General features: G+C 50.0%; 1 protein-coding gene across 7 annotated transcripts in view; it reads right to left on the bottom strand.

Annotated features, from left to right (window-relative positions):
• PDZD2 (PDZ domain containing 2) overlaps positions 1-18,575 on the bottom strand; it is a 325,503-nt gene that overhangs the window by 65,115 nt on the left and 241,813 nt on the right. For 5 of the 7 annotated variants that reach the window (XM_045847727.1, XM_045847729.1, XM_045847728.1 and 2 more), the window contains 3 exons: positions 13,859-14,001; positions 10,257-10,389; positions 4,441-4,596 (listed from right to left, as the gene is read on the bottom strand). In XM_045847727.1, coding sequence (XP_045703683.1) covers positions 4,441-4,596; positions 10,257-10,389; positions 13,859-14,001 — 432 coding nt within the window. The remainder of the gene's footprint in view (positions 1-4,440; positions 4,597-10,256; positions 10,390-13,858; positions 14,002-18,575) is intronic. The other 2 variants (XM_045847733.1, XM_045847730.1) reach the window with 2 other exon arrangements.

Below are 18,575 nucleotides of genomic sequence, written 5' to 3'. Positions count from 1 at the left end.
AGGGAAGGCTTGCTGATGGGAGGAGTGACCGTGGGCGGGTTGACAGTGATGTTGCCAGGCAGAGAATACATACATGTCTATATTCTTTCTAGGCAGAAAGAATAGCAGGTGCAGAGGCACAGAGTAGCCTGGGGAACTTGGGGCTCACAGTGCCACGAGGAGGAGGTGTGTGTGTGTGTGTACATGTGTGTGCATGCATGTGGGTGTGTGTGCATGTATAGGGCTCCTGGGAGCACACACGGGAGAAAAGGCAGCAGAGGCAGGCAGGAACGGACGGCAGTCCAAGGTAAGGAGTTGGGATCTTAACCTCGGTGTGATGGAGAGCCGCTGAATGATTTGGAACCATTCACGACGGCCAGACTCTCATTTAAAAACTGTCCCTGCGGAGCAGAAGACAGAGAGTGGAGCAGACAGGCCTGAGGAAGAACGGCCAGTCAGGGGCCCAGGACCGCAGCAGGTACGGTGGGGGAGAGCTGGCCTTCAGATATTCCTCACACTGATGGGCAGTCTTCAATACTGGGTGTGTGGGGGGGGCACAGTGGGGAGAGAGCCCTGTCACCGAAGCCAGACCCCCCTCCCCCACGGAGATGGATGACCCTCATGCAGATGACAGGCATCTCACCATCCCATCCCCCCGTTCCCTTTTCTCCTCACTCTATTCCTCAAGCTCGATGTTCACCATATGGTTTTATCCTCAGCATGACTGGAGCTTTTTGGAAGGAAAATCTCACTGCTATTTATTGTAGCCATGCAAAATAAATCACGAGGGTGCTCCTGGCAGGTCCTCGGCATGTGCGTCGCACTCGCGCAGCCTGAGTGCTGGGAGCACACCGCCGCCGCTTGCAGGAGTGGAGCCCGTCAGCGTTGCACTGGAGTGGGCTCCGCAGCGGGTTGAATCGGTCGTGTCTGTGAGACAGGAGACTCGGCAACCCAGCTCACGAAACCGCTCCAGGTGCTTTCGTTTAGGGAGGTGCATCCGTGTTTAAAAACGACACAACCAAGAGTCTGGGACTGTAAACACAGAACTAAACATATATATAAATATATATATGTCTGTTTTTTCCCAGTAGTTGAGCACCTTCATGAGGTACAGAGGGCAGGTCCTGGATAGACTATGATGCCCGGAAGATGCCTTGTGCCAGCGGCCCCTCCCCTGGCCCTGCAGGGCTCTGTCTCGGGCCTGGGCGTCCTGGTTGCAACTAGACCTCAAGGGAATGGCTGACAAAGGACGGGTGTTCAGGTGCGCGTGGTGAGCCCAGGAAGAAGCCCGGGAGTCTCCTCCTCTGAGTGCTGTGTGAGGGGGGAGGAGAAGTGGGTGAGGGGGTCCCCAAGGCACGGAGAAGGGGGAACTGTGAGGGCAGGATCAGTTCTGCTTCTTCCACCCGCGATCATGGGTTTGAGGGGTGTGTGTGCGGCAGCTGGGGTGACGAGGTGGAGAAACCCAGAAACACAGCCCAGGAACATGTGTGCTCGTGCAGAATTCGTGCTGGAGACGTTTGTGTCTCCTTAACGGCCACATAAAGTTCCCCAACGCATTATGTGTTGGACAGAATGCACTGCAATTCCTTTGGAAAAACTACAATACAAGCATATAAAACCCTATGTGACTAACTGGTAATTATTTTTAAAGGTAATGTCATTGGCGATGATGGGAACTGGGCACTGCTAGAAATTTAAATCAGTAAAACCTCTCTGGAGAAAACCTTTGACCAAGCAATCCCAAGGGCTCCAAATGGCAGAAAGTCAGCCCTCTTTCCGTGGCTGGTTGGGTGGGGAGCAAAAGCTAACACGAGTTTACACTAGACTTCCTGTCAAGATGAAGACGTGGGTAAACATGCCTCGCCTCCTCGCACAACTATACAAAAAATACGAGACTGCAAGACAAATATCACCCAGAATTTTCAGAAAATCAAGCTGTGTGGAAGTCCGACAACCAAGGATTTCAAGAAGCCACACTCATCCAGACAGGTAGGAGAGGTGTGCGGACGCGGAGGGTTGCACAGAGAGGCATGGACACATGAATGGGTGGCCCCACGTCCCATGTGTGGTGGATCAAAATCAGGAGGGATACACTGGGAGCGAGTGACCCTAGCCCCAGACCCAACCACCCAGCCCAGGGTTCCACTGCCAGGAAGATAAGTCCCTGTGGCTTCTGGCTGTAAATACCAGTGGAGATTGGGGCAGCAGAAGAAACCAAGGGATTCCTAAGAGACTCCTTTTAAAGGGCCTTCAATGGACTTAGGACTCACACAGACCCATCCACTCTGGGATTCAGCACCAGGGCTACAGCTGGAAGGGCACAGCTGGCATACGGGGAGGAAGCGAAGTGACTGGCAACAGGGCGAGTGCTGGGAGATAACTTCCTCCTGCACAAAACTCCAGCGGCCAGGCAGCGGCAATGTCCACTGTCAGAGTCTGCCCCAACACAGAGCAGCAAAGCAGTGACACGGGTCACCCCGCCCTGGTGAACACCTAAGGCTCTGCCCCATACAACTAAACAGGTGTACTTTTCTACAATAGGCCATGCTACTAAGACAAGGAGTCAAAGTAGCTCTACTTAATACACAGAAACAAACACAGGGAGGCTGCCAAATTGAGGAGACAAAGAAATATGGTCCAAATGAAAGAAAAGAACAAAACTCTAGAAAAAGAACCAAACAAAATGGAGATAAGCAACCTATCAGATGCAGAGTTCAAAACACTGGTTATCAGGGTGCTCCAGGAACTCATTGGGTACTTGAACAGCATAAAAAAGACCCAAGCAGAAATGAAGGCTACATTAAGTGAAATGAAGAAAAATCTACAGGGAACCACTATTGGAGTGGATGAAGCTGAGAATCAAATCAATAATTCGGGACACAGGGAAGGAAAAAGCATTCAATTACAATAGCAGGAAAAAAAAGAACTAAAAAAAATGTGGACAGGCTTAGAACTATGGGACATCTTTAAACAAAGGGGTGCCTGAAGGAGAAGAGGAAGGACAAGAAATTGAAAATTTATTTGAAAAAATAGTGAAAGAAAATTCCCTAATTTGGTGAAGGAAATAGACATATAAGTCCAGGAAGAATAGAGAGTCCCTAACAAGATGGACCCAAAGAGGTCCACTCCAAGACACATCATAATTAAAATGTCAAAGGTTAAAGATAAAGAGAATTAAACGCAGTAAGAGAAAAGCAGAGATTTACCTACAAAGGAGTCCCCATAAGACTATTAGCTGATTTTGCAAAAGAAATTTTTCAGGCAAGAAGGGGCTGGCACAAAATATTTAAAGCGATGGAAAGCAAGGACCTGCAACCTAGATTGCTCTACCCAGCAAAGCCATCATTTAGAATGGGAGGGCAGATAAAGTGTTTCCCAGACAAGGTAAAACTAAAGGAGTTCATCATTACCAAGCCATTATTATATGAAACAATAAAAGGAATTATATAAAAAATATCAAAACAATGAACATTAAAAAGGAAACACACCCACAACTATCAATAAGTACATCCAAATAATAAAACTAAGCAAATACGTAGAACAACAACAGAACCATAGATATGGAGATTATTTGGAGGCTTATCACTTGGGCGGGGGAAGGGGAAGAATAGGGGACAAGGTGCAGGGAATTAGGTGTACAAATTGGCAGGTACAAAATAGACAGGGGGATGGTAGAACAGTAGAGGTAATGCAGTAGCCAAAGAACTTATATGCATGACCCATGGACATGAACTAAGGAGGGTATTGCTGGAGGGAATGGGGGTATCGGGCAGAGGTGGACAAAGGGGGAAAAATTGGGACAACTATAATAGCATAATCAATAAAATGTACTAAAAAAGAATTTACACTAGAAATGACGCATCTGTCAGGTCTGGGAAACAAAGCAGAGACCACGGAGCCCCACTGCGACCACAGGTCCCCAAAAGCGCCCCTGCCCGTGTGCGAGGGCCAACGGAGGGTGTGAGGCATCCCGGGCTGTGAAAGGATGAGCTTCAAGCCCCGGAGGAGTCCTCATCTGTTTCAAAATTTAACACCTATCTATTCAATTTTGCACAAAAGAGTTTTGTGTTATTTTAACATTATGCTTTCAACCAGAAATCTTTCAGTCTAAGTTTAAATTCACAAACAATAGTTTTCAAACACTCTGTCAAAAACAACAATAAAATCCTTGCGTATGTTATTAAGCATCTTAGAAACGGATGTACTCACTGAACTTCATACTCAGTTTCTCTCTCATCCTGTTTCCAGTTTCAATGTTCGTTCTTAAATGAAAAGCATTACCCTCATAGATCTTTCTGGAAGATTCTGACAAAAAGTAAATACATACAGAGAATACGCTGGGGTCCTCTCCCATTCTGGTCTCTGTCATACTACTTCGAGCTTTTATCCCAGACCCCAGCAGCCCCGTCTCCGGGGGGACACCGTTCCAGCAGAGCAGCCCGGCGCCGCAGGCACACTTACTGCTCCCCGGATGGAAGACGAGCCAGTTCCTTCGTCCTCTTCCCCGTCTGGCTCCTGGTCTTCGTTGTCAGTCCAAGAGGACACGTCCTCTACCGAGCTGGTCAGGTCAGGCAAACTCTTAGATGTTAACCTCAGGAGGTCCTCTGCGGAGGTTTCCTGTGGGAACACAATTAAAGGCCCACCAATTACTGCATGGCACCAGCAGTTCTAGGTCAAGGTCAAAGAAAACCTAGCAGAGTCAGCTGTGGGCAGTCACATGCTCCCAACCCAAAGACTGTCTATGCGATGGATGTTCTGCATTTCCAGGTTTGCAAGGTTACCTCAAATGCCAGGGGTGTGAACCCAATGTAAACCCAAACCAATTTTCCCCCGTGAAGAATCTGTGTTTCTTAGATGGGTGTTTCCATAAACAATCCAAGTTCCCTGAACTCATGTTCCTTTGCTGCCTTCCTGTCTTGCTTTCAGGATACAACTTTTCAAGGTCAACAAAAACACAAGAACCAGACTCCATTAAAATTAGACTGCAAATGAGGCTTCCTCTCCCACTGTTACCTTGCTTTTGCATTCTCAGTTCTATACACCCTTCGAAGTTGAAGGGTAACACTTCCCAAACTTCTAGTGGTTTGCTGGTCTCTAGTTTTTGGAGAGTTCTTGTCACTATTTTCTAAGGAGAACAGGTAGATTTTTTAATGCCCTCCCCCAATCATACATTTCACAAAGCCCTGATGAATTTTGAATATGTACAAAGGTTTAAACATTCCCTAATGATGGATCTGTGATTTAGTAAATTTCCCTCATGCGTATATTCCTTCAGTGCCGGGAATTTTCTTTTTCCTTTCGCAACAGCCTTGTTGCTTGTTTTCCAGGTGCAGCTAGTAAAGCCAAGTTTTAAAGCAGGAACCTTATTTGATTTAGTGTAGATGCTTCCTGTCTATTCTTTGTTGACGGGGCCTTTTACATGAGTGTTTTTTTTTCTTTTTGTGTGTGTTACATGTCTGTGTATTAAAGAGGAATGTGCATATTTAAAAAATTTTAAACATAAAGGGGGCTCCATCAACACAGCCCTTCCTACGCATCGACAAGGCCAGAGTGGGCTGTGATACGTGGGTGAGATCATAGGGCCACGGGACAATCCCAACTGCAGACGCAGCCCACACAGGAGCCGAGAGTGCTCGCGGGAAATGCCATAGCCCACGAGGCTGGGGACCGGGGCTGCAGGGCTGGTCCCTGGTCAGGACAAAGGGCAATGTGTCCTCTCCACAGCCTCCACACCAGCCGTTTCTACAAGGCAGGCCCCGTGGAAAGCTCTGACGATCGAATTCCTCAGGGACTGGCAGAAAAGAGAATAACAACAACAAAAACGTCCATCATCAACCATGGGCAAACTCCTGCCGAGGAGGCATCTGGTGACAGTGACACTGGATGCAGGTTCCGCCTTCAGGGTACCTCAAGCTCATTCATTTTAGAGGAATAATTGTAAACACTAGACCGTGAGCCCTTCCCTAAGGAAAGGGAAAAGAGCTGTCAAACAAAAAGTGAGTTCAGTTTTCCTCCGTGATGGCACCTCTGCTAGACCATTAACAGAAAAAGAGTAAAAAAAAAAAAAATCAAAATGGTGAAGGTCCCGACTGGTGAGCAAATTGCACAACAGCCACAGGACAGAATGCTTCAAGGTCACTACAAACGGCGCTGCAGCAGACAGTCCCGGATGTCAGGTGCAGTGCAGGGAACAGTCGATGATACTGGAGCCATGGTGCATGCAGCCAGGTGGGCGCTGGAAGTACTGGGCAGGCGGGGGGTGGGGCACTTTGTAGAGTATGGTTGTGGAACCACTGTGTCGTACACCTGTAACTCACACAAAATAATGCTGAATGTGAACTGTGATTGAAAAGTGAAGTAAACGGTGCTGTAGCAATGTGCTTCCTGATGTGGCGATTCTTACACGTAGTATGCTATTTAGTAAAAAGTAGGTTAAAAATAAACTGTAGTGACTACACGAATGCTAAATGTAACGATACATGACAGCATAAGGGCAGACGTCGCTGGGAACAGCTGCATGGTTCGGACCCATTTACATCTCTCAGTCTTCCCGACAGCCCGTGAGTTTCAACGTACAGGCGAGAGCACTGAGCTCTAGGCAGACACAGTAGGTTGCCAAAGCCCCACAGCTCGTCTCTGGCTGTGCTGGCGCTGAAGTCCAGGTGGGACTGCCTCCGGGTGCACTCCGTGTCTTGTGTTTGGTTCCAGTGAATGAAAATGTGTGTGTACATTCTGCACACACCTGTGTGTGTTCCAGGCTGGAAGGACACGCCGGTTAACAGTGCTAATGGTGGCGTTGCAAAAATTTTTATCTTCTTTTTCTTCTATTTTTTTTACATTAGATTTAGTAAGCACACATTACTTGTTAATAAAAACTAAGAGTAAAAAAAAAAAGAGCACAGGAGAAATCTGTATTGCTGTGCATGTACTTTCCAGGAACACCCAAGCAAACTTGGATATTCCAATTTCACTCATCCAACAAAAACCTGCTCAGCCCCTATACACAGACAACCCATCTGTGTAGAAACACGAGGTCTCCAGAAGAAAGTGACTGCTGAATTTCTGAAACAGTGCCTTAGAATTTTGTGATGCGGTGGCAGTTATCTGTCACAGTAATTTACACTTTTATTATTCCTTATACTCAGCAAGTCAAAGCTCTTGTTCCTTCTCCCCCTCTTCGAAACCAGGCAAAGGAAGCCTGTGGACTGCTTGCTACTGTCGGGTAATGAAGAGGAACAGATACCATGAGGTGCCTGGAGACGGCCTGCTTTCCCCTCCTCCACGGGGGAGCACCCCCGCAGTGCGGACTAGGGTGAGGAACCAGGAGCAGGCAGCAGCTGCAGCAGCGGCTTGCCTAGTTGTAAGCAGAGTGCTTGGGAAGAAGTGAAAGGGTCGCTCCTTTGGGTCGGCTGTAGGGCCACAGCCCAGTACCGGTGGCCAGGAGCACACGGACCGAGCATATAGACGCTCCTTCCCTGGCTCCGGCTGCAGCTCCGCCCTACAGAGACCCCGGCAGGTGTCCCACAGGTCAAAACCTGCAGCAGAGACACACAACCTTTTCTAATATCATTAGCCCTAGTGTTCTTTGTATCTTATTTGACTGAGGGGCAGCCTGGGCTAGGACTTGAACTTGGAGGTCTGAGGGACCCAGGATGAAACCTGCTTCTGCCGCCCACTACTTGTGCGACCTCTGGGCAAGTTGATTAATCACTTAGATTTTGATTTCATCCTTTGAATAAAAAGAACTAATACCTGACTCACGGGAATTATTTGAAGAATTAAATGCGATGATAGGTGAGAAGCGCCTGGCACTCTGGGGCACCCGATACCTGTCGGCGTCCTTCTCCCCGTAAGTCGGTGCATGAAACTGTCGGCCGGGCGTCACAACCTGCCTTCACAGTCCCGCGTGCGCCCCTTACTCAGTAGCCTCACCCCTGAGCGGCCTGTTTTTGTTTCCGGTCTATGTTTTCTGTGTGTCTGTGTGTTTGTGGGTAATGAGATGACATGGACTCCCTCTTTCCCACTTTCCCACTAGCAGGGGAAAGACGTGGCCAGGGAAGTTCGGGTTTGGTGGCCAGGGTGTAGCGCCTGTGCAGAAAACTCTGTTCTTGAGCCACAGACCTTGGGGAGGTGGGCCGTGCAAACACTTGACTGTGTGTGCATGCACAAGATCCGATGATGCTTTTCAAACTCCTAGCCCTTCTGATCAGATGAGGAATTTGTCTCCCTCCTTGTGGAGTTCGCCAGGCTGACCGAGGACCTCCCCGGCTCCTCTGTCCCTCCCCGTGCCCAGTGAGGAGACGCCAGGGTGCCCCACAGCATCTCTGGAAGGGGAGGGGGGCCTGTGAGTGGACAATGTGTCCACTTCTATCTCTAGGACCTCAGTGCAACTCCTCCTGCCGAGTCTTTCCCAAGGCTCCGCGTTCTTTTTTTTTTTTTTAGATTTTATTTATTTATTTTTAGAGAGAGGGGAAAGGAAGGAGAAAGAGAGAGAGAGAAACATCAATGTGTGCTGCCTCTCTTGCATCCTCTCCTGGGAACCTGGCCCGTAACCCAGGCATGTACCCTGACTGGGAATTGAACCAGTGACCCTTTGGTTCGCAGGCCCATGCTCAATCCACTGAGACAGGCCAGCCAGGGCTCAAGGCTCCGCACTCTTGTTGGAAGCCCAAGAGTCGAGGTCAAGGGTCTGGGGTGAATGGTGTAGAAGGGAGGGAAGCAGATTATTCAGGTAGCTAAAAGCATTAAAATTCCTCCAGTCTACTTGTTAAACACTCCAAGAATAGGCAATAGACCTTGCAACCTAAGAGGCAGAAATACAGGATGGGGCAAATGTAGGTTTACAGTAGTGAGCACACGAAACACAGGTTATTCTTTTTAAGAGAGAGGGAAAGGAGGGAGAAAGAGAGAGAGAGAGAGAAACATCAATGTGTGGTTGCTGAGGGTCATGGCCTGCAACCGAGGCATGTACCCTGACTGGGAATCGAACCTCCGACACTTTGGTTTGCAGCCCGAGCTCAATCCACTGAGCTACGCCAGCCATGGCTAGGTTATTCTTGTATTATTATTTTTTAAAAATTTTTACTGCTCACCCAAAGATATGTTTTTATTGTTGAGAGAGAGAGAGCGAGCGAGAACATTGATGTGAGAGAGAAACACTAATTGGTTGATTGGTTGCCTTACACAGGCGCCCTGACTGGAGATGGAACCCTCCACCTTCTTGGTCTACAGGACCATGCTCCAACCACCTGAGCCACCTGCCCAGGGCTATTCTTGTGTTATTATTGATTAATATGTACTGTTTTCCATACAAACAACTGTCAACTTACTTCTTCCCCACCCTGTGGATGGTAGGTTCAAAAATAATAATGGGGATAATGGGGGAAAACAGCCATACTGCAAGAGTATAACGCTCACACCAGTTCTTCCCGGAACTGCAACTGGGACCAACTGGGATGAACTGGGATGAGGCCTTGTCATAGCAACACTTCGCTAGCTCCTCAGTCACGTGGGCTCTTTCCTGGTCTCGTCGCCAGCAGGATGAGAGCGAGGAGCAGAACCAGGACAGCCCAGTTCCTCCTCCTCCTCCTCATGTAGCTGTGGAGTCCAGCAGCCTCCATCCAGGGCGCTGAGGCTGGCGAGACCCAAGGAGGAAGCAGGTGCCAGCCCCGATGTCAGCACTATCTTAACGCACAGAGGGAGCCCAGCTGGAGGCCTCGTGGACAGGAGGCTGCCACAGAGGGAGGGGACAGACTCTGCCTGTGCACCGAGAACTTGAAGAGCATCTGGGCCACCACGGAGCTCGGCCTCACCGTCTCGTTTGTAAAACGGAGGAGGAAGACAGGGAGGGCTGACACTGACAAGCTTGCCAGCAGCACCGACACTCTGTGACGCAGCGAGTCAGATCCTCCCTCCCTCCAGGACCTGAAGACGGACACCTCCACCACCCCGTCCCCGCGGCCCTGCGGCCCCATGGCTCTTCCCCGGTTTCTCCCTGGGTGAGCTGCTGCTGCTGCTGCTGTTCCCACTACCTCGTCCTTCCTCCCACCCTACCGTTCTTACCTTTTCCTTAGACTTGTGGTTTCCCCATCTCCTAAACATACCTTCTAAATAACCTTAAAAGGCAGCAAGCACGCTGCCCTTCAGCTAAGGGCCCCCCTCGTGGGCCTTGCGCTGCGGAAGCATGGCTGTTTCAGTGGCCCGAGGTAAACGTGCGTGGGGAGGGCGCCAAGTTCACCACCACCATTAGAAACATTACAAACAAACAAACTACCTACCTTGCTGGCCACGACCAGCTGAACCATTCCCGTGGCTGAGCGAAGAATGGCCACAGCTTCCTCGTGGGACAGCCCGACCAGCAAGTGGCCATTGATTACCAGCAGCTCGTCTCCTAAGGACAGCCTGCCGTCCCTGAGGAAACGGAGACGGGAAAGATTCCCTCGTCAAGACATGCCGGGCTTGAGAGAGGACATTTTCCTGGAGCTGGGAGGGTGGGACGGGGAACAGTTACAATGATGCCAAAGAGGAAGTCGGGGCGGCCAGACATTGTTGGGCTGGGAGGGCTTCCTTTGTTGCTGTGGCTCAGAGGAGAGAAATGCTCCGTCAGTTTTAAGGAGACACCTCGGAACAGACACATCCTTAAGTGGCCACCACGTGACCTGGCATTCATGGCACTGAAATGTCCCATCCTGGTGGAGACAACAACAGAGGCACCCAGACCTCAAGGTTTGGGAGAGTCAAGGCATTCTCTCCTCCGTCCGACCTGCCACCCTCCCCTCGTGCCTCCGTCCTCAGCCGATCGCTGAGCTGAGCCCAGAGAGGCAAAAGCATCCTAAGCTCTCCGGGAAGCCTTCTCCAGCCCGTGCCCCTTTTCTTCCAGGTGACACAGCCCTGGCCAGATTTCCTCTGTGGCACCTGGGACACCACATGGCACGTGTCTAACTCCCCGCCCCACAGAGTTATGGGACCTTGAGGAACACGTCTCTTAGCCCCTTTTCATCCCTGTGTCCTCACAGCCGAGCTTCCTCGGCAGAAGGATGAACACAAAGAGGAACAAAGAGGCTAATATATGGCTATTGCAGGTATCAGGCCCGGTCTACAAACACAGGTGCACAAACACACTGGTTTTTAAGTTTCCTTTCAATTAATTACAGCTGACTCAGAGCTTCCTTCCCGGGGCTGGCAGGAGAGCCAGTGGCCTCGGGAACTGGCTCCCCTGGGGGGGGGTCCGGAGAGGCACTCTGTCGGAGTGCTGGGCAGGACCCTCATTCATGGTACACCCATAGTCTTGTGGGTTTCAGTTGAACCCCCAAGGGTCTGGTCTCCCATGAACCCAAAGGAGCCAAAAGCTTTTCACCTCTATTGCTAAGTACGGGATAGGAAATCTGGTGAGTCTGGGAAACCTTACACCTAGGGTTCCATGGTCCCCTCTGCAGGCTTCGGATTAGTACCCAGGGTGCGGCCCTGGGATACGGCCAAGTCCCCAGTGGCTGTGTCCAGGGCTACACCCAGGTCTGTTTCTCTCCCACCTGCGGACCTTTCCCCTGCTTCCTTTCAACGGATCAACCAACTTCTCTCCGCTTTTCCCTCCCTCGTCAGTTCCTCTCCCCTGTCCCCTTCCTTTAGGGTGTGCGTCAGAGGGGGTTCTGTGAATTCAGGCCTTAACAGAAGACGACAGGCACCAGAGGCTTCTGAGTGCCTCTACTTCTGTCCTTCAAAAACCCTGAAGGCAGAGAAATGCTAAGGACCCCATGGGAATGGAAAGAGAGGGGACGAGAACGAGCACAGCACAAACCACAGAGAACAAGCGCCTGCAACCTCAAGGAGCCGTGTGGTGGGCCCCCCGGGGGAGTGGGATTCGGGACTAAGGGCGCATGCACGAGTTCTGGCCACTGTCCCTGGGTTTACTTCTCTGTAGCACCATCGAGACCATCCCTGACCCCATCTCTTCACTTGTTTCCCTCTTTCATCCCATCTTGCTCTTCCCCCTGATTGACTAGAATGCCCCATCTGTGAGCTACACACCCCAGAGACAGACACACGTGCACACAACTCCCAGCGCGGGGCACAAAGAAACACGGCACCCACTAGAAACAACTCCCAGAGAAAACAGACAAGAACAGCTCTACATGAGCTTTCCTCTGGGCACAGGAATTCCCTAATTGCCAACCTTGCAAAGACAGACTAGAACGGGAGACCCAGGACTAGTGGGCAAACGGCTACCCTGGTGGTAGTTCCTTAAGGCACACATCACTGGGGAAGTTGACCAATGTTCCCGTGGGTAAAAACTGTCGAAGGGCTTTGTCCCCAATCATTACGGCCATGCAGATAACTGACCTACACAGTTAATCTTCTTTTCCCTTTAGCGGTTAGTTAGCCTCCTACTTTCTAGTTCGAGGACTGATGAGCATGAAACACCTGGATAGTCTGTGCCCCAGTTCTTGCCTTACTTGCGCATTCTTCAGACGAAATAACCTCCAGCTCCTTCTGCTCCACCTCACGAGATACACCTCTGAGTGCCCACTCGATCGTGGGCAGGCCAGCACTGCTCTGGCTTGCCACCACTCCCTTATCAGGGTGCCTGGCTTGAACACTCTAAAATCCAGGCTACATCCATCTTCCTCATCAGTGGAACTCTACCTGTACGTGCCCGCTGTACATGTGTGGGCTTGCGACATGTGCACATACCCGGCCATGCCTCGCAAACAGTAGACACCCTCTGTACAGCAGGTCCTCGGATATCATTTCATGCAATATTGTTTCATTATCTTGTTTACGAGATGCTGTAGGAACTTAATTCTTGTCTGTAGCAATTAGCTATAGTAACACTGCTTTGGCCACACATTGTTTTTGTTAAAGCTGCAGCACCTACCGATGGTAAGTGAGGACTTACTGTACACAGAAGCAACTAGCTGGCATGGCAATTGTATTTTCGGATTGTTACGTCCCTTTGACTCCAAATAGACTTCTTTGCGCAAGCTCTGCCTACGCACAGTCTCTCTTCCTATTTCAGATGATTGTTCAGGCTGGAACATAACCTATTTTGCTGTGTATAATGCACACTTTTGCCCACATTTTTGAGGGAAAAATAAGGAGGTATACTATATATGTATAGTACCTTGTATCTGTTCTTGTTTTTTTGTAATTGTTACATAAAACTTCTTGTACCATAATATGTTCAAAAATAAATGCTAAAATTCCTTTATAATACAAAACCCAAGTATCTAAATATAAATAAATAAATAAATTGAATTAAAAAATTAAAGTGAAAGGTTTTTCCCCTGAAAGTTTGGGCCAAAAACATGGGTGCACATGATACACAGCAAAATATGTAAGTTTTGAGGTATGAATTGTTTTCAAGTCACGAGGAGGAAGATTCGTTTACTTTTTCCCCCTCCACATCTGCAGGACAGAGACACACGCATATAAGCACGTTAGGAGCCTGACCCCCCATGTGAGCTGTGGTCGTATTTAAAACCAGTCACTTCCCCAAGTCGTTAGCCACAGTCTTCTGGGAGTTAGGACGTCAGGAATGCGGTATTCTGTTGCACGGCACAGTCTTGATAAGTAACCACACGTTACCAGCATTCCAAACTCTAGGACAAGTCGCATTCGCTTGAAACTCAAAAGTGGACTGGGAAGAAGTCCCATTTCTCCTGCACGGTTTGGGGGAGCCTGCAGCGTCGCCGGCAATTAGCCACTTCCTGTGCTCAGAGGTAGGTGTGATTAGAACAGCTCAGGGCCACATAGCTCTGGGCTCCAGCACAACCTTGTGAAGTAGAATTACCAGGGCTCTGGCCAAGCGGGAGGGTCCCAGCACCCAGGGGCAGGGAGGGGAGAGGATGGGGAGGAAGAGAAAGGGAGAGCGTTAACTAGTCACCTGTGAGCGGCACCTCCTTCCTTCACTTGAGTGACAACGATAGCGTGAGGTGAGCGCTTCGATCCTCGGCCTCCACTAACCTGAATTCCCAGCCCATCCGATTCTTTAAGCAGCTCCAGCTTCCATATCCGGCCGACTTCCTCCTTGGAAGAAAAAGTGAGCACACCGTGAAGAACACAGACAGACGCAGGGCCACGGCACCAGAACGGGAGAGCGGGGCGGCTGGGTCAGGCCATACGCTCGTCGCTTGTCGACAGGAAGCACAGGTAACCACAGAGGAAACAATTCTGTGGACTGAACCCACGCCTAGCTGGCAGTGTGTCCACCAGAGCGTCCTCTGATGATGGGAAAGCCCTGCGTCTGCACCATCCAACACGGAGTCACAGCCACAGGTGGCTGTCCCGTGCCTGAAATGTGACTGGCAACTGACACACTATTGAATTTGAACTGAATAGCCACTCATCGTTACTGGCTATGACACTGGGCAGCAAGGCAAGAGTAATTACTGAACCCCGTGAGCAGGGTCCTGCTCAGTGAAGCCGCCTCTGCCCGAAACCCAGGCGCCACCGTGCGCATGGCTGCTAGTTCGCAAGGGAAGGCGGAAGGGGGACCCGGCCTGGTCTCGGCGCCAGACGTCAGCTGGCTACAGCCCAGTGCTGCCACTCAGTCCTCCTGAAAGTCCCCTGATGCCTAAAAACCTGTTTCTTTGCCTCTCGAGTGGGGATAAGTATGACTAATTCCGGTTTGTTGTTAGGGTTAAAGGAGGTATTTCTGGAAGCAGGTGGCAACGTTTCCAACATCTAATTCCCTATTCTGTGCACATAACAAATGTTGATAGGTAACCATGTGCTACTTATAATACGTATAATATGTGTATATGTTAAAAACATCATATTGAGTTGAACCTCAAACTTCCTTACACCCTATAACTGAGAACTTTGGTAGGAGAAACCAAAACAGTCAATTAGCTGATGAATTTGTTATTTATTGACTTCCACAGACATTTGCTGTACATTCTTTTGATACATTAAAAAATGCTTCAAACAAAATGTATCCTTTTTAGAACTGACAAATGTCTGTAAGTCTTCTGCACTGCTGGTAGCTTTTCTGGTTGAGTTCATTCTCCGCGGACCCCCATTTCACGCCAAGGACACAAGCACAGGCCCACCGCACAATGTCGGCGTTGCCTCAGCTACTTCGAGGTCGGAGAAATGAAAGCAAAACCTCCCAAAGCGGTTTGTTCTGAGTCTTACTGAGGCTCACCCCTATTGTTCTGTTCAGGTCTAGGTACAGGGGTATGAGTCACAACACATTCTTCAACATTCTAAAACAAGAGCCATCTGCTTTCTTCATCCATCATGAAGGGCCACTGGAACCATGAAGGTCCGACAGGAACAAAGCCATCCTCCTCCTAGAAATAGGCAACCTGCCCAATCAAGCTGCTTGCAAAAGAGAAGGAATGCGAAGCATTTGGAAAATCTGAAATACACTGTCAGAAACTCCAAGGAAGCTTTATGCAATTGTAAAAAAACCAGATGTTGAACGGTCACTGATGCGCGGCAACAGGAATGTCTGGGGAAATTATTACCAGACAGAGACCTGGTAGATCCTGAGTTTATCTGGTACAGCACTCGGTGGGGCCCCGTCACCCCAGCCACACGCAGGAGGTGCCAACTGTCTCCTCCATCCGCTCACCACAGACACACGAAGCCTGTCTGGCCAAATGTAACTTCAGAAGTCACTGGCTTACCACAGTAGTTCATGAACTTGTCAACGATCTCTAATTCATCCAGTCGTCTCCCTCTGGGTTCCACGGTTTTTGGTTAGTTGCCTCTGACCCCTGGAACACCTTTCTCTCTTCCCCATTCAGAAGCGGCCTCCCTGGCCTTCCGTGTCTCACTAAGCTCCACTAATTCAAGAAGCCGTCCGTGAAAGTCAGCGCTACCACCCAATGGCAGCTCTCACCCCTTCTGGTCTGTGAGAGCCCCTCGCCTGGCGGACAGCCCCACAGGGAACCAGCTCAGGGGACGGCAGATTCTCTGTGATCCCAGCTCCCTGGGCATCTCACTCAGCACCCGGGGCAGCCTGTGGCTGCCTCCCTGGGCCTCGTGACGCAGTGGACAAACTAGAGCAGATGGTGGCCTGACTTGCTTTTTCCTGTGAAGAAATGCCAGTGGCTCCTGGAGTCTGGGAGGTGTGGGACAGCACTCGCCCCTCTCTCAGCAAGCAAAGCTGTGGAACCCTTCCCTAAGAGCAACAGGGACCACTATTAGAGTCTAGAAATAAGAAAACCCGTTCAGTTTTAGTCAGATTAGTAAAGGACTATCCATCCCATTTTCAGTGACACCACCATTCCTCTCCATCCCTCCCCCACCCCGGTCCTACCCTTCTTGTTAAACAGAGCAGGTTAAGTATGGTTCCTAGATGGTGTGATTCTCAGTACTGGATACAGTCCTTTCCCATTTTTAAATGCTCTTAGAAACAGGACTTGTGACAAGACACATGCAAAGCCATGATCGCTGGGGGAGAGCAATGCCCTAATGTACACTGAGAGAATGAAAGACACTTTTTGTCAAAAGTACCCACACCCCTACCCCATACCCCTGCTCCTGCTCCAACACACACATTAAGTTAAAAGCAAAACAAAACACCTATCTAATAAAAGTGGCTTCAGAGGGCGGAAAGGACTCATCTGTGGTGCAGCCCCCAAGTGTACTAGTCAAGAAACATCAGTTTTCACTGATCCGACAACATGAGTTTTTTCACAACTGGAAGCAGGGACTATAAGGAGAGAGTTCACAGAGATCAGTGTACGTTTCCGTGCCCTGGAGCTTCTCGGTCACTGATGGGGGTGCGGAGGGACACAAAGGAAGGCCCAGCAGGAAGGGGCAGATGTTATCGGTCTCGATTGTACAACTGTCAGGGTGGCGTTAAATTTATCGGCCCGTAGCTGAAAGCAGCGCTCAGTTAAAAATAAAGTCAGCGTTTGAAGTTTATTTGGCTAAAGCTGGTACTGGCCAAAAACCAACCGGCCAGCCAAAGCATGATAATATTAAGTATATTTCCAGCTGCTTCCTCACAATTCCACTGAGGTATTTGAGACACACCTCAGTACGGTCCAAACAGGACTCTCCCCATCCCCAACCTGGGCTCCCCCCTCTCCATGGGAAGAAATACCATCATCTACTCAAGATGGAGAGGGTATACAACCCCAAAATCAGACCCGAATCGAGAGCGAGGTCTACTGGAAGCTCTACTGGCAAAACAGATCCACACCCATCTCCTTCTGCTCCTCATCCCCGCCGCCACCCTTGTCAGGGCCACAGGCATCTTTTTCTTGGGTCATCACAATAGCCTCTAATCTGGTCTCCTTTTGTAATCCTCCACCTCCTACAATTCACTGTGCTCTCCATTCCAGGTCTAGGGTGAACTGTAAAAGAGTGTACGTCACGACGCACTCAGGTTAAACCTTTCGACAGCTCCCCACCAGGCTGAGAGCGAGGCCGGGATGGCGTGCACAATCTGTTGTGATCTAGCCCTGCCCAGTGGGTCCTCCCGCAACTAGAACCGTGCCTGGCACATAACACTATGCATACTTGTCATGAAATGGACAGCTGTAAGATATTTTCCCACTAGTCTTATGGTTCTTCAGAAGTCACCGAGACTGGCATGAATAGGCTCATGCAGATGGGAGACCCGTGTGCTTGCCAACGTTCGGCGTGTGAATGCTGACCTGGTTGTAGACACGACTACATTCTGAAACAGATCCCGTCTAGACACACGGCTCGGGCTTTGGCTTCCTTTACGTGGGCTTAAAGGGCAAGGAGCCTGTGTCAGCCTGCTGAGAAAAAGCCAAACCACATGGAACTGGACACTGCGGACCTTTGTAGCACGCTGTCGGAGCGCTGCCCTTCCTGCAGAGCGCTGAGGACTATGCGGGCGCCCGTGCGTCTCTTTACGAGAGCAAACAAGGGGGCTGACTTACCAGACGGGGCAGTACACCAAAGGGAGCTGTCTCTGCAGCATCTAAAGGACCTCATCTTCTTCTGGAACCAAGGGTAAAATCTCACAGCAGCAGCTTTGCCCAACATGAGAAGGCACATCACCCAACTCGAATTTCACTGCAGTAAGTGCTCTGGCTCTCGCTGGAAACCTATTCTGAGACTGTATGTGTATCCCCCCTTCTTATTTAGAACAATCTGTAAGTGATGAAGCAATGTGTGATCATAATGTCCAAGTTGCAGTCCCTTAGTCACCAGACTAAAATGCTCAGTTTATAGGGGAGAAGACAGAAGCTCAGAGAAAGGACATGGCTGCCCGAAGGCCCCTGGGATGAGAGGGCCAGGGCAGGAACTCAATGTCCAGCCCTCAGGCCTGGTGCTCCTGGGTGCCTTTATTTACGAATAGCTCAAGAGCACCTATGGGTGCAAGGCACCAAGTCAAGACAGAAAGACAAATGAGGTCCTTGCCCTTGAAGTCTACTGTGGATGCACAGCCCAGTGCTATTTGGAACACGTGGGGTTGAGGCACTGATGGAGATCAGCAGGTGGTCCTGCAGGAGCCCAGGGAGGAGATGCCTGAAGATGGGGCAGGTAACAGGGACATTAGGGGAGCCTCCCTGAGAGGGTGCCATGGTGCTCGGTCCCCCAGAAAAGGCAGACGCTAAGCTACACTGAGTGGAGAAGACATGATGCTGAGAGCAACATCTGCCAAAAAT

Source organism: Phyllostomus hastatus, unplaced genomic scaffold (genome assembly GCF_019186645.2).
Source record: "Phyllostomus hastatus isolate PE091 unplaced genomic scaffold, TTU_PhHast_1.1 phas_contig_58, whole genome shotgun sequence".
Classification (NCBI taxonomy): domain Eukaryota; kingdom Metazoa; phylum Chordata; class Mammalia; order Chiroptera; family Phyllostomidae; genus Phyllostomus; species Phyllostomus hastatus.
The sequence above is the reverse complement of the archived record's forward strand: the minus strand, read 5'-3'. Positions and strand labels throughout refer to the sequence as shown.